Source organism: Rhinolophus hipposideros, assembly GCF_964194185.1.
Source record: "Rhinolophus hipposideros genome assembly, chromosome: 9".
In the NCBI taxonomy this organism is placed as follows: Eukaryota; Metazoa; Chordata; class Mammalia; order Chiroptera; family Rhinolophidae; genus Rhinolophus; species Rhinolophus hipposideros.
The window spans coordinates 47783467-47798855 of NC_138055.1; the positions used below are offsets into that span (position 1 = coordinate 47783467).

At 37.0% G+C, this 15389-nt stretch overlaps 1 protein-coding gene across 2 annotated transcripts in view; it reads right to left on the bottom strand.

Moving 5' to 3' along the window:
- Positions 1 to 1748: 1748 nt before the first annotated feature.
- Positions 1749 to 15389, bottom strand: part of DBX2 (developing brain homeobox 2) — a 34888-nt gene continuing 21247 nt past the window's right edge. For both annotated transcript variants that reach the window (XM_081059926.1, XM_081059925.1), the window contains 2 exons: positions 11031 to 11218; positions 1749 to 4638 (listed from right to left, as the gene is read on the bottom strand). In XM_081059926.1, coding sequence (XP_080916052.1) covers positions 4306 to 4638; positions 11031 to 11218 — 521 coding nt within the window. In that variant the 3' untranslated portion in view covers positions 1749 to 4305. The remainder of the gene's footprint in view (positions 4639 to 11030; positions 11219 to 15389) is intronic.

Genomic DNA, 15389 nt, shown 5'->3' on the forward strand with positions numbered 1-15389 from the left:
TTTGGCAAGAAGACTAGATTATAAGTTCCTTGAAGGCAAGAGCCATGCTCTTTTTCATTTGTTTTCATAGAGCCTAAGGACAGGTCCTCACACATAGTGCCTAGTAAGTGTTGAAATCCAGGAAGAAAAAATATTTTTGTGGATTTCAGATGACTGCACAGGCAGTATCTAACAAGCTTATGAATACAATGGAATGAGCTTTACTATTTTAAAGGCCAGGAGAGCTTGATGAAATCACTGGTCATCAAGGGATGGGTCATGGAGCATGTTGGGGAGTATGCAGCTTTTTAAAGAATGCATCAGAATGGGGAGTGAACGGGACTAGAAAGGACATGTGTGGTTTGAACAAGCATGTTCAGTTGCAATTTTATATTTGAAAAGTGGAAAAACTTTAAGTATAATAATTCTCAGGGGTAGAGAAAGAGGTGTGAATGTCAAAGAGTATGTATGAAATATATGTCCAAATATGAGCACATATCTGACTGGTTAGAAGCTCTGGCATGTTCATGTGTATGGATAAAGTTTGAGAAATAACTGGACTAAATAACTGGGTTCTCCATTCAAACCACCTCATTACGATAAAAATAGAGCTGCCTTTTACATTAATGATGGTGCCTTCTATGTCTCCAGATCCAGTGATCATTCCTAATCTGCTTACATACTTCCAACCCATTATATTAAGCTTTATAAAATAGTCAGCTTCATAAAAGCTAGAGGATATTGCTCACCATCTTTTGCTTCTCATCCACTTAAGATTCATTTCACAATTTCTTTTCAAAAATTTTAAATACTTTTGCCTCCAGGTTTCTATGGCCCTGGTGCTTACTAGAGAAGTGTTTGTCTGGAAAGCAGACAACATATATACTAATATGTTATCACACGGAGAAAAGGAGTCAGCATCTAGGTAACAAAAGAAAATACATGCGTAACTACAGAGTAGGTGGACGGAAGGCTAGCAGAGCACAAGTTAAGACAGAAGAGAGACCCTTGTCAGTTACAATATCAAGCTCAGCAATTCTCTCCAACAATTCAGATAAGTGAAGGCCAAGTAAAAGCATAGCAGGCTTATTTATGTTATTTATGTCAGACCTCGTATGTGTGTACGAGGTCTGACAAGTTCGTGAACTTGTTGCAAAGATGTTCCTAACCTCTTTTCATATCAGAGGGATTATTCATTATGAATTTGTACCAACTCGACAGTTAAGCAAGTTTACTATTTGGAAGTGCTGAAAAGGCTGCGTGAAAAAGTTAGATGACCTGAACTTGTCACCAACAATTCATGGCTCTTGCATCACGACAAAGCACCAGCTCACATGGCACTGTCTGTGAGGGAGTTTTTAGCCAGTAAACAAATAACTGTATTAGAATATCCTCCCTACTCACCTGAACTGGCCCCCAGTGACTTCTTTCTTTACCCAAAGATAAAGGAAATATTGAAAGGAAGACGTTTTGATGGCATACAGGACATCAAGGGAAATACGATGACAGCTCTGATGGCCGTTCCAGAAAAAGAGCTCCGAAATCGCTTTGAAGGGTGGACTGGTATCAGTGCATAGCTTCCCAAGGGGAGTACTTTGAAGGTGACCATAGTGATATTCAGTAATGAGGTATGTAGCACTTTTTTTAGGATGAGTTTGCGAACTTAATTGTCAGACCCCATATGTTTTTGTGTGTTTTTCCTAAGCATTTCTCATATATTCAACCAAAGTGTATTTTTCCTAAAACTTAATGTATTCCAAAGTGGAAACCAATTAAAATATTTATTTGTATAATCAAATATCAAGGCAATTTAACAGAGAGAAGCCCCTGCTGGGTCTCAGAGCTTGGGGTGAAATCCTAGGGAAAGATCATTTAAGTACCAATTAGCCCACTATAAAACCTGGGTAATCAATGGCCATGACAGTTTCTCTCATTTGATTTTCAAGTTATTCTAAAGAAAAAGTGACCATAGATAAGTACTTTATGATTTTTAGCAATGAGTGATCAAAAAATACATTTCCATTTCACACTTAAACACGCCTATGCGGCTATTCTCTGTGGAAGTGTCATAAGGGCTTTTGCAATTCTTTACTTTCCTAAACTTCAAAATTAAAAGACTATTTAAGAGAAAACCATTCCCCAAATAAGAGATTGTAAAGTATAATGTGCTTCTGAATTTCTTTAATAAATCTCATGGCATTCCCCCAAATGTATGTCTTAACAATGCATCCCATTGCTGGGTGAATACATTCCACAGTGGTATACACCCCCACATGGTTGGTAAGATTTCAAGATTTGAAACTTGACTTCCAGGGTCCAAATCCCATTGGTTAATATTAACCTCATGACCATGGGCAATTACCCTAACCACACGACCTCAGGTCCCTTGTCTGGATAACAGGAATCCTGATAGAAATAGTACCTACTTTATAAGATTATTGTCACTAGGACTAAATGAGGTAACCTACCCTAAAGGCTTAGCACAGTCTCTAGCACATAGAAAGGACCCAATAAATGAAAATGAGGTTAACATCAAACAAAGAAAAGAAGCCACACTATAAATCATTTTTCGGGGTGATCCCTTCAGAAGTTGTCATTTCGTAAGTTATCTAAATGTCTCATCACTGATGTACATCTGAAACTAATATGCTACCGTATGTTAACTGTAATTGAAAAATAAAGAAAAATCTTTTTCAAGTTTTAAAAGTTAGATTGTTGTCAGCAAATCCCTACCTCTACTTCCCACAAAGAGGCACTGAGACAAGCTTCCTCTGAGATAACTTTTAAATAAAAGATTTTGTGATAAAGATAGGCTGGCACACACCAATTCAAATTCTATTCATATAAAATAATTTCCTGATGCTGACTAAAACTATTATCTTCTGAAATACTGACTTTTCTTATACTTTTTTTTATCTTTCAATTACAATTCACATTCAATATTATATTAGTTTCAGGTGTATGGCATAGTGGTAAAATACTATCTTTTCTAAATCCTAAACCCTCAAAGACTATAGCTAAGAACATAAGCAAATTAGAAGCCACTCTCTTTATGTAGCTTTCTCACTAACAAAATTCCACATCATGAACTTCTAATAATGTTTCTTGTCCACAGATTAGTAATAACCTAGTTCAAAACCACATCATTTCCTTTTTCTGCCTCATTTCCTTCAAAGTGAAGCATAATTTTTTTCTTGGACCAGGAATAAAAATTTCTAGATTAAGCAAATCGTTACCAGAAATGCAATTTTATAATAATACCATTTCAGAGACTCAAAAAACATAAAACATCTGTATGGTGTTTGTTAATACATAAAAATAACCTAATATATATAGTGTATACCACCTAAGTGGAAAATTGAGTCTATAACTACAAATGCAAACAGAAATCACTATAGATTCCACCGGTATCGTGTTTTGAAGTCTAGTTGGGAACATTTAAAGAACTGTGACATTTCTTTAAGTCTTGGCCAGAGGTTACAAACTGCTTGGCACAGATGTCTTGTTGGCAAACACAATATTTTAAAAATTATTAAACTTAAATATCTTTAGGTGGGCCATGCCCTTTTCTTACCTGACAGGCCCTTAATGACATTTTACTTTGCAAACCCTGAATAAGGCCCATCCTTACAGAGAAGAGATTAAGAGATAATCACTAATTAAATGGGTACCTCCGTCACTGATGGCCTGATAAAGTCCAGAGGCTTGGAAATTATGGATACTAATAGTTACATTCAGAAATTCTCCTAGTTTGTTTGTTGCATTAAATTTAAATGTATATTATACTTGCAGTGTAATCAGTGGCTCATTTGATTAGGATTGCTGAGTTGTTAAAACTCATTTACTGCTGAATACTGAAAAACTAGAAAATAGAGGATTTCTTGAAACATGTTCTTATGGTATAAAAATTTGTATTCATTTTACATTTTAAAAAATTAATGGTTGGGTTTTCTTCATATAAAAGGAAATGAATTTGTTCAATGCAATATTTAAAGAGAAACTAGTTTCTCTTAATGTATTTTAATGAATATTTATATATATACACACACACATAGAGACACACACATATATACACATACTTAGAGCAGGGACTGAGCCAACTGTTTCTCTCATTCTTTTCAGTTCCTTCTGGACGATTCTATTCCACTTACAAATTAAGTCTGAGTCTAGGACCCAAATAAGAGAAAACTGGGGAGGGTTTCCTAAAGCATTAGTTCATGCATCATTCCATTAGTTTTAGGCACTGATGAGGCACAAGCTAGTTGGCTTTACAGTCTAAACATTAGTTAAGTGTTCTTTTAAATTAACATGGAGGAATGCTTCCATTCAGATGACTGCAGTAAGTACACCCTTGTCTCCAGGTTCTTCTTCAGAACACAAATACAGGGCACCTTGTAGTGAATTTGCTTCTGAAGGCTGTGCCCCTGAACTCTCGTGGATTAGTCTTTCTGGAGGTTCTGGTGAATTCTCCCTCCATCTTGGACTTGAGTGCTGTTGGGAGACTTCCCAGAGTGAAGGACATGGAGAAGGGAAACTCAGAGCAGATCGAGAGAGGGAATCCTCTTGAAGGCCTACTTCTTGGATACATCTGTTGGAAAGCACTTCCTTTTCTTTGGAATTCCGCCATTTCATCCTTCTGTTCTGAAACCAAATTTTCACCTATTGATAAAATAATTGGACAAAATGATCACTTATTCCACATTACTTTTCTTCAGTATTTTAAACTGTAAGTTCCCCTATTATGCCTTCTACTTTATGATGAGAGTCAGTCTAGCAAAGTCCTTGTGGCTTTTCACATGGGCTCCTTCAAAAATATCTGAGAAATTAGTATAATACCCCCCAGCGCACACTTAAGAAATAAAACTACTTTGGTAAATTGATTACATCCTGTAAGTTTGACATCTTTGAGACTGATTTAACTCTCTTAGGTATTTTAAAACATCATTTAGTCTGTGCTAAATTATTTGTTCAAAGGAAATGTTATCTACTAGTAATAGCATCTGAGTGTTTATTTTGTACCAGGTGTCAGGTACTCTATGTGGATTATATAATTTGATCCTCACAATGACTGCAAGAATTCCTCCTTTAACATGTAAGAAAACTGAGGTTCAGAGCAATAAATCAGTTCAGGGTCAGACACCTAGTAAAATGGAAGCACTTAGACTAGAATCTATGACTGTCGCACTCCAGTGTCCAGGCTCTTATAAACATTCGGATCACATCACGAACTTTTGGAGGCTAAATAAGAATACATTTCAAAATGTTTTGATAAATTTCAGGCTTTACAGTTTCCAAGTTTGATTGTTCCCAGGATTTATCAAACTTGAAAATTAGGCTCAATAAATGACAACTGATTATAATTAACCCAAAAGTACTTAGGATGGTGGTTTCTAATTTAAGCCATACCTTCCTGCAACCCCACTTGAGTCTCTCTTTACTATTAACCTACCTTGTTACCTCCTGTGCAGTCAATTGTGCTTGAGCAGAGAACTTCACAATTGCTTTCCTGATAATCTTAAAAGCCAATCACATTGTTTTCCATGCATTACATTACATCCTTGCACAAACAAGTTAGTAGATGTCTATTTTTACAACGGAAACTGAAAAAAAAAATTTCACCTAAAGAAACAATTATTAAAGTATAACAACTAAAAATTTATTCCAATGAAGGAAAAAATTCTATCTGAGATACCCTTTCTAGACTGGCAAAACAATTTCTTCATTCTTTCAACTTGATTGACAATGTTTAAAACGGCTACAAAAGAAACCTACTCCCGGCAACTGAGTTCAAAAGACTCCCATCTCAGTTACAATCCTGCGATTAAGGCTTTTCATAAGAAAACAGTACTAATGTGTATATACCAGAGCATTTGGTTCCATTCATGAGCTCATTTATTATTTGCAGTGGGCCTTTACTCCTAGAAAGCCTGCCAAGTACTTCTAATGGATTTTCACTAAGACTATTATTTGTTCCCATTAGTGATTCTTGCCTTTCTCATCACATTCATTATTTTCTTCTTCCTTTAGATTTTGTGAATATCTAGACTTTTTTTTTTAGTGAGATCTCAATGAAAAAAACATCACGAAAGGAATTTCTTCACAACCAATGTTATTGGGACAAATGTATATATTTGGGAAAAGTCATACAGTAAAGGTTCTACCTCTTACCAAATACAAAAACAAATTCCACATAGATTAAATAGCTAAACAATAAAAACAAAATTACAAAAGTTCTAGAAGAAAATATGAGAAGTTATCATTATAGTCTTAGGGAGGTGAATGTTTTCTTAAGCATGACATAAAATACTAAGGCTACAAATGAAAAGATAGAGCTGAGTGCATAAAAATGAGAAATTTATGTACAAATACAGATACCATAAATGTGAAAAGTTCCCAATCTACCCAAAAGAATTAAAAGCAGAGACTTGGAAGCTTTTTAGTTTGATGTAGTCCTATTTATTGATTTTTGTTTTTGTTGCCCTTGCCCAAGAAGACATATCCAAAATGATACTGCTAAGAACAATGTTGAAGAATTTTACGTTTTCTTCTCGTTTTATGGTTTCAGGTATAACATTTAAATCTTTAATCCATGTTAAGTTTATTTTTGTATATGATGTAAGAAAGTGGTCCAGTTTCATTTTTTTGCATGTATTTGTCCAGTTCTCCCAACACCATTTATTGAAGAGACTCTCTGTACCTGATTGCATATTCTTGCCTCCTTTGTCATAGATTAATTGACTATGTAAGCGACGTTTTATTGCTGGGCTCTCTATTCTGTTCCATTGATCTATGTGCCTGTTTTTGTACCAGTATCATACTGTTTTGATTATTATAGCATTGTAGTATAGTTTGCAATCAAGGAGTGTGATACTTCCAACTTTGTTCTTCTTTCTCAAGATTGTTTTGGCTATTTGACACCTTTTGCAGTTCCATATAAATTTTAGGATTACTTGTTGTTCTGAGAAGAATTGCATTGAGAGGAGATATTTGCAAATGATATGTCCAATAAGGGTTAATATGCAAAATATATAAGGAACTCCTACAACTCATCATCAAAAAAACAATTTGATTAAAAAATGAGCAGAGGACCTGAACAGACATTTCTTCAAAGAGTACATACAGATGGCCAACAAACATGAAAAGATGGTCAACATCACTAATCATAATACAAATCAAAAGCATGAGATATCACCTCACACCTGTAAAAATGGCCATTATTAAAAAGTCAACAAATAAGTGTTGATGAGGCTGTCAAGAGGAAATATTCATGCACTGTTGGTGGGAATGTAAATTAGTACAGCCACTATGGAAAACACTATTGGAGGTTCTTCAAAAAAATAAAACTAGAACTACAATTCCACTTCTGGGTATTTATCCAAAAAAAAAAAAAAATGAAACCACTAATTAAAAAGGTATGTCCATTGCATTATTTATGATAGCCAAGATCTGAGCAATCCAGGTATTCATTGATAGAGGAATGGATAAAGATGTGTTATTACATATATAATATACATAATATATATTTGCTGTGTATAATGTGAACTTTTATGCCCACATTTGTGAGGGAAAACTAAGGATGCGCATTATACATGGGTAGTACTAGTTTCATTTCCCTGAAATTTTGGGCTAAAAATGTTGGTGCACGTTATATACAGGAGCGCATTATACACAGCAAAATACAGTAGCTAGTAAAATGATTAAGATACTCAAGTTCTGGTAATTAGGAAAATTCAAACTACAAAACAACAGATACCATTGCCAATGACATTGGCTACATTTTTTAAAAATTATAAACAGTGGAGAGTTTGTAAAAAGGGACCATTTGTTATTAAGAGTGCAAATTTGATATAACTAAATATATTAATATTATATTTGGAAATAAATGTTTTAATGTATTACAATTTAAAATGTACATGAGCTTATAAACCCCACTCCTAGTTCCCTACCTTACAGATATATTTTAAAAGTGCATGAAGATATGTAATGGTGAAAATTAGAAGTAACTTAAAGTCGAGGATAGCTAAGCCAATTCTGATATATCCATTCAATGGTCTGTTATGAGATATTAAAAAAGAATAAAGTAAATATGTACATTCTGGAATGAAAGGAAATATTCCATGACATTTAAATGGGGGAGAAAAAAGCAAAGTGCAAAACAACAGGCATTGTCAGCAGCATTATTTATAATGGCCCAAAACTGGGAACAATCCAAATGCCCATGAGAATGGATAAGCTGTGGTACTCCATGTGCTGATGTACAGTGATGAAGACGAAGGCACTACTGTTACACACAACATGAACAAACCTCACAAACGTCATGTTAAGTAAAAGAAGCCATATACCAAAGAATATGTACTGAATGATTCTCTTTACAAGAAGTACAAAACGAGGCAAAATTAATCTACGTTGTTAGAAGTCAGCATAGTGGAAGGAGCAGGTAGTGACTGGGACGGGTTATGCAGGGGGCGACTGGCCCAGGTGATGTTCTAATGTGTGATGTGTGCTGGTTACACAGGTGATTTGGAATGTCCTTCAGAAGAAGTCAAAATACATGCAGAGTATGATCCCATTTTTATTTTAAAAAAAAAAAATATATATATATATATACACAATCCTAGGTCTCAGCTTCTTCATTTGTAAAATAACAATGGAAGTAGCTACCTCATAGGGTCATTTTAAGGATAAATGACATCAAATATAAGGGCACATGGTAGTCGTTATGCAAGTATTGGTGACTATATGTTAGTGCATATACAACACACATGCAATTTTATTTTTAAAATAATACAATATATCCAATAAATTCAAACAAGAGCCATTTAAAAATGACAGTAGTCACCAAGGAGTTGGATTGGAAGGGGAATAGATGAGCTTTTATTTTTAACTTTTCCACTTTCTCTTTTGTTTGAATTTACCATAATAAATACCATGTATTGTGTAATTAGATATATACGCAAGTAAGAAAATGTTAAAGTACTTCTGAGATGTTCACCAAATTCCATCAGATAAAAAGCATTCATTCCTGTGGCACCTGAGTTTTAAAAACAATATAATCAAATATGTAAAACTATGTGCCTGTGGATAAGAACTGGAAGATAACATACAAAGAAGAAAATAGTTTGTTTTCTTGGAGTGGAGAGATTATGGTCCTCCCCCTCATAAATATTCTTTAACATGCTTGCTGCATTCTCTTTCCATAGTAAATTTTTAAGATTATATGTACTATCTGAGATTTTCACACTTTCTCACAGCACCATCAGACCAAACCTAGCCACTTTACATCTTTTAATACCTACTTCAAGTTTCTATTCAACCAGAGCCTCCCCTACCTTGACCTCCCAAACGTACGCATTTTCTCCCCTCCGATTCTGGACTCTCTTATCCATACCAGTGTGATGCAGGCCAGGCCTACCAAGCCATCGTGTGGTCCTCACGCAGACCCACAATTCCTCTGTGGATCAGACACTTCCATCACTAGGCTCCCTACGGGTATAGGGACCAGTCATATGGCTGTCCTTTCCAGAGATGAGAATTAATGTGAGGCTCCAGAGATACATAACGTTGAGGACCACTGATCTAGTTCCTTTTCTTGGCAGTATATCTAACCTACCACATGATGTCTCCTGTATGGTGTTCATCAGCTTCTGCTTTGTTTTCCCAGTTGGTTGTATAAATTCCTGGGGTGCAAGTGGTGTATCTTAAGGAGTACTTATCAACCTTCCCTCTTACTGCCTACTTAGCACAGTGTCATGCACACATTAGACCATCAAGATATAGCTACTGATTCATCTGTCATACACCTAAAATTGCTCGGTGACACAGAATTCCTATATTTGTCCCCATTTTTTAAGTGAGAAACTGAGGTACAGAGCAGTCAATTAAGGGTATGAACTCATTAATTACCACCCAATGAGGAAAGCACAGATGGGCTGATCTAGGCCTGTTACCTCTACCACACACACCACATACTGCTTCATATGACTACAGAAAAGGTGGGGGCAACAAATCAGTTCCTTAGGAAAGGAAGCAAGAGCTTCACCCAAAAATAGCTGGTTTAAATAAAATCCAGTTAGAAACCAGGTCATTTGTACTGAGGGAAAAAACAGAGTATGGTGGTTAATACAGAGCTTCGGCTAGCCCTTCATTGCCTTTATGTTAATTCAAAAAATTCAGGTGAATGTAGCCCTGCATCAGGAAAGCCAGACTGGCAAGCAGAGTACCTGTGGCATTTCAGTCTCTGCCATCCCCCTTAGCCAAGTGCCCTGCACATCTTGTACCTGGTGGCTCCAGGGAAGGGAGAAATCAAACTCCAGAATCAGGTTGCCTGGGGTGGGAGCCCAGCTCCAAAGCAGCTTTACTACATAACATTGGACTTGTGTTTCCTTCTCTACATTTCCTCATCTAGAAAATGTGGATGATTACAGTGCTTATTTCGTACGGTAATCATAAGGATCAAATAGGAAATGCTAGAGCCTTATACTGTTAATTATTTATCATTAGCAGGCCAAACTTTAAGTGGAGTATTCTGCACTTCCCTAAAGGCCAGAAAGTCTTATTCAAAAGTATATGAAATATCGATGTATGAGAAAGGTTTGTAAGTGTTGCAAATGTGAAATTACTTAACTCTACTTGACATAAGCCCGAAATGCAAAATAATGAAATCCATTAAGAGGTATTTATGAGTCACTCATTCATACCTTGATTTTGGATTGGAAATGAAGAAAAAGAAGAAAATTGGTTTCTGTTTGTGTAAGAATGAGTAGCTTGCTTCTCTGAAAACAGCAAACAATTTAATGATGTAAATGCCACATCCTTTGTGTTTCTGTTCATTTGGGAAGAATTAATAAGGCAAAAACCTAGACCTCTAAGCATACAGACCTATTTCCAAATAGGATTGTGATATATATTTCCACCCACTAAAAAAATTATGAAATCATTTCGATAACACTTCAGGGTCCAGCCTCCTACAACGAATATTTGCCAAATGAATGGCGTACACTGTATTCCTTCAGAAATCAGGAGCAGTGGACATTACCCTGCTCAATTAGTACCTGTGATTCCTTTAGTCCCAAGTTGATGGCAAGTTTCTTTCGGTCTGTTTTGCTGATATATTTCTGCTTCTGAAACATTTTCTCCAGAGCCTTTCTCTGGTCCTCAGAAAATACGGCTCTTCTCAAAATACCCCTGCGAGCTTTGGAATTAGAGTCTTGTGTCAGGAGAGGCAGCACGCTCTCTTCTCCTAGAGGTGGGAAAAGATACAAAAGCCCAGTTAGTTTCAGTGAGGATAAGTCCGTCTGTCTTTCCCTGAACAGTATCCTCATTCTCTGTACCATGGCCAAATAAGCTTGTCTCTGAACTCTGTACTCTTAGAGCAGTGCTTCTTTTCCACTTTTTGGTGATGGACTCCATGAAGAATCTGATAAACACTATTTGCTCCCCAATGAGAAAAAAGTACATATACTTGTCCTCCCAATTTTGGATGCCATGTCAGAAAGCCCATGGTCCTAGGTTAAAAAGCTCCAATGCAGAATAAGTAGTAAGTGGTTTAAACACTTCATTTTTTTCTAAGTCTTTAGAAAAAAAACTACTAAATTAGTTTCTTTCTAACTTATTCATCCTCTCAGGAAATTTTTGAGCACTGACCATATTTTCCAGGTACTCTGCTCAAAGCTACACACTGATAGATGTGTTTTATTGCACTTGTTACCTGTAAAATCTAGTGGAAGGCATTTATTAAACTAGCATCACAAGCATAATGAAATATTTCTAGGGAAAGTGCCTTTGGGAACATAAAATAAGGGGTCTGATCTTAATCTGAGATGTTAGGGAAAATTTGAAAGAGTCAGAGATGTTTAATCTGAGAAGGAAGGTTTGGAAGACCTCCAATCACCACCACCACCACCACCACCACCACCACCACCACCCTAATTCAACTGATCAGCAACTTCTTCAGGTCTGAGATATTTACTATTTTTTGTGCTCTGTTGTCGCTAGGACAACACTGGTCCCACCCTCTGAGAGTTTCATGCATCATTCATTCATTCATTCATTCATCTTCCCAGTTATGGTAGGCAGAATAATGGCCTTCTCAAAGATGCCCATGTCCTAATCCCCATGACCTATGAATATGTTAGATTACATGGCAAGAGAGAACTAGAGTTGCAGATGGAATTACAGTTGCTAATCAGATGACATTGAGATTAGGAGAGTATCCTGGAATATCCTTGAGGATCCAATGCAATTACAAGGGTCCTCATAGGTGGAAGAGGGAGGCAAAAAAAAAGAAGTCATAGTCAGAGATCTGAAGATGTTACACTTCTTGTTTTGAAGATGGAGGAAGGGGCCACAAGCAAAGAAATGCACTGGAAACTGGAAACAGCAAGGAAACAGATTCCCCTGTAGAGGCTGTAGAAGGAATGCAGCCCTGATGACACCTTGATTTTAGTCCAGTGAAATCATTTCAGACCTGAAGATAGCAAGTTTGTATGATAATTAAGTTTATATTGTTTTAAGACGATGGGTGTGTGAAAAATTGTTAAAACAGCAAGAAGACACTAATACACTGGTATCAGGCTCACTGGGCTAATTGCTGAGGAAACCAGACAAATGGCACATGGTCCCTACCATCCAGGAGCTCACTTTCATGTAGGAGCACTGACACATGAACATCACTCCAGAAATAGGCACCAGGGGAGTAGGGACTCCAGTTTATGGCTATAGCTGATATGCATTTTGGTGCTTAATAATTATTTCTTTAAAAAACAAGCAAATGAATTGAATGATCTACAAAAATCTCCAGTATCACGAAGGAGGAAATTATAGAAGTAGAATAGTCCAGAGAAAATAGTCAGGTTGAGCCAAGTCTAAAAGAACAAAGCAGCCCAGTGGAGAAAGAACCAAAGCCAATCCAGGCAGAGTGACTAGCATGTCTAAAAGCACTAACACACAAAGGAATACAGTCTATCCAAGGAGAAGTAAGCAGTATGCAAGACTGGGGAAGGGCATGAAGCAGAGAGTGCAAGCTTGCAACCATACCCAGCCTGCCGACGGGCTTTGTTTGGTCTTAGAGTATTGATTAAGAATTCTGATTGACTTGTCCACATATATTAACCGGGAAGTTCACAGGAAGTCCAGGTTTCCAACATCTCCTCAAAGGTAACCATACCGGGCTCACTTTCCACAAGCAAAGAGCTACATGAATGAGTAGCAGATAGCTCCTTTAGATGAAGTGTGTGGCCCCCAGTTTGCCATAGCCTCACCTAGCTTGCTTTTTACCTGCCAGGCTCTTGAAGACATTTGGACCTCTGGCATGGAGATTATGGAGTGGAATGGAGACAGATCTTAAAAGACTATAAGGGTTTGGGACATTATCCAATAGGCACTGAAGGTCAACAGAAAATGTTTAAGCAGAGTGTGACATGGTAATAAAAAACATACACTGAGCACTTACTCTATACTGTTACATTTACTCTGTGTTAAGCTGCTGACTTGCGTTATTTCATTTAATTCTCCCAACCAATCGGTACCATGAGTGCTACTATTCTTCTCCCCCATTTTACAGGTGAATAAAATGAAGAAACTTTGCCCAAGGTCACATGGTTAAGTTTCAAACCCAAAAAGACTGATTCCAAAACAAAGGCTTCTAACCCTATGCAATACTGACACAATCCAACTTATATTTTAGAAGGAGAATGTCAATAAATGAAAATTTTCATTAATTATACTGCTGTAATATGATAGCTTCCTTTCCTATTTGTCTAAAATACTGCAAACATCCCCCAGCTAGTCCCTCAGCCCTGGGTTACATCTGATTCTAGTTCATCCTCCCAATGCAAGAAGAACCACTGGCTTCTCCCTCTTTCCTTCTAGCTCTATAATACTTATGTCTCCTTAGAAGAGCCCCTAGGATGTAATCATGCCCAATTCTTTACAAAGGTCTACTTTTACTAATGCCCTATTCCTTCATCCTCTCATAGGATCTTAGTTAATTCTCCATTTACAGCACCAACTGTTTGTCTCATGCCACGGTCATATCTTGAAGTCAGGTTTTGACAACTGGATTTACCATTTCTTTACCAGAGATTTAAGTAGTCTTATGCAACAGTGGTCAATAATAAAAAATATTCTAAATCTCTCAATTTGTTCATCTTTTTCTACATGCTTTTCTTCTTGAACTTTCCTTGGTATAGAGAATGTGGAATTGGCACTTCTGCATTATTTGAGAGCACAGATTTATCTAGTGGGATGATGTTTCTCTAAAAAGTGTCAGAACACAGACTGGGGTATGGAAGAACTGGGTTTGGATCTCAGCACTTATCAGTGTGACTTGGAACAAGTTCGTCTCCTCCAGCTCATCTTACAGGGTTGCTATAAAGATTGGATGAAATCGCACCAAAAAATTTCTGTGCCAAGCCCACAAATGTATTTTCCTTCCCCTTATTGAATTTCATTTGCTTCTTATAAGAATGACATGCCACAGACATCCTCTGTACAGATGAGGACGTGTTCAGAGTGGTTAAGGTCCAAAGCTACACACAGGACACCAAGCTCGGCTGGTAGCAAGGCTTTCTGAATCCAGATCCTTGGCTCCTTCCTCTGCCCACACTGCTTCTTTACTCGGGCAGGTCACGAAGGGGAAGGAAGAAACATCTATAAACACAGCCAGGGCTCCCATCTGTGACTACGGGCTTCTGCTCCCCATCCTGGGTTAGTCTGTGAGCCTGGACCCCATGGCACTTCCTATACAGCCTAGTAACTGTGTCCTCCAATTCCACTGTGTCCTTCTCACTTGATATTTTGATTGTGGCATTCTTAGTTTATAAATATGTCTAATCTACCATTATGACCGCCATATTATAACAGTAACACTTAGGGGAAGAAACCAAACTATCCAAAGATAAAGTTACATTATGCTATATCCACGCAATGTAATTTTGAAGAACCATTAAAGATGAAGACTACGAAGTTCAGACAGCCGCAAAGAACATACTCTATAACACATGACATGTAAGATACATGCTATGCTGACAATTAAGTAAAAGTCACAGAAAAAAGATCGAAAGTCAAAAATAAACACTAAGAAAAGTTATTAATGTCAAGTTATGGACAAATAATTTGTCTCCACTCCAGATTTTAAGTCGAGGTCTAGTTTCTCAGAAAAACGAGCAAACAGTGTAGCAACCTCTTGGGGGACTAATCTGGCAGAGAGACTGAGTTGTTGCTGAGTGACAACTGCCGATGAATCCAATCCATCCTTCAGGTGCTCCCCATTGGTAAGGAGAGGTCCAAGAAAAATACAGACAGCCACAGTACGGTGAGATAAATACCCGCAGATCATAGCAGAGAAAGCAGTTAGAGCACCAGATAAGAAGCCACTTAGTCTTAGAGGCTAATAGAGTAAAGCCGTGAGA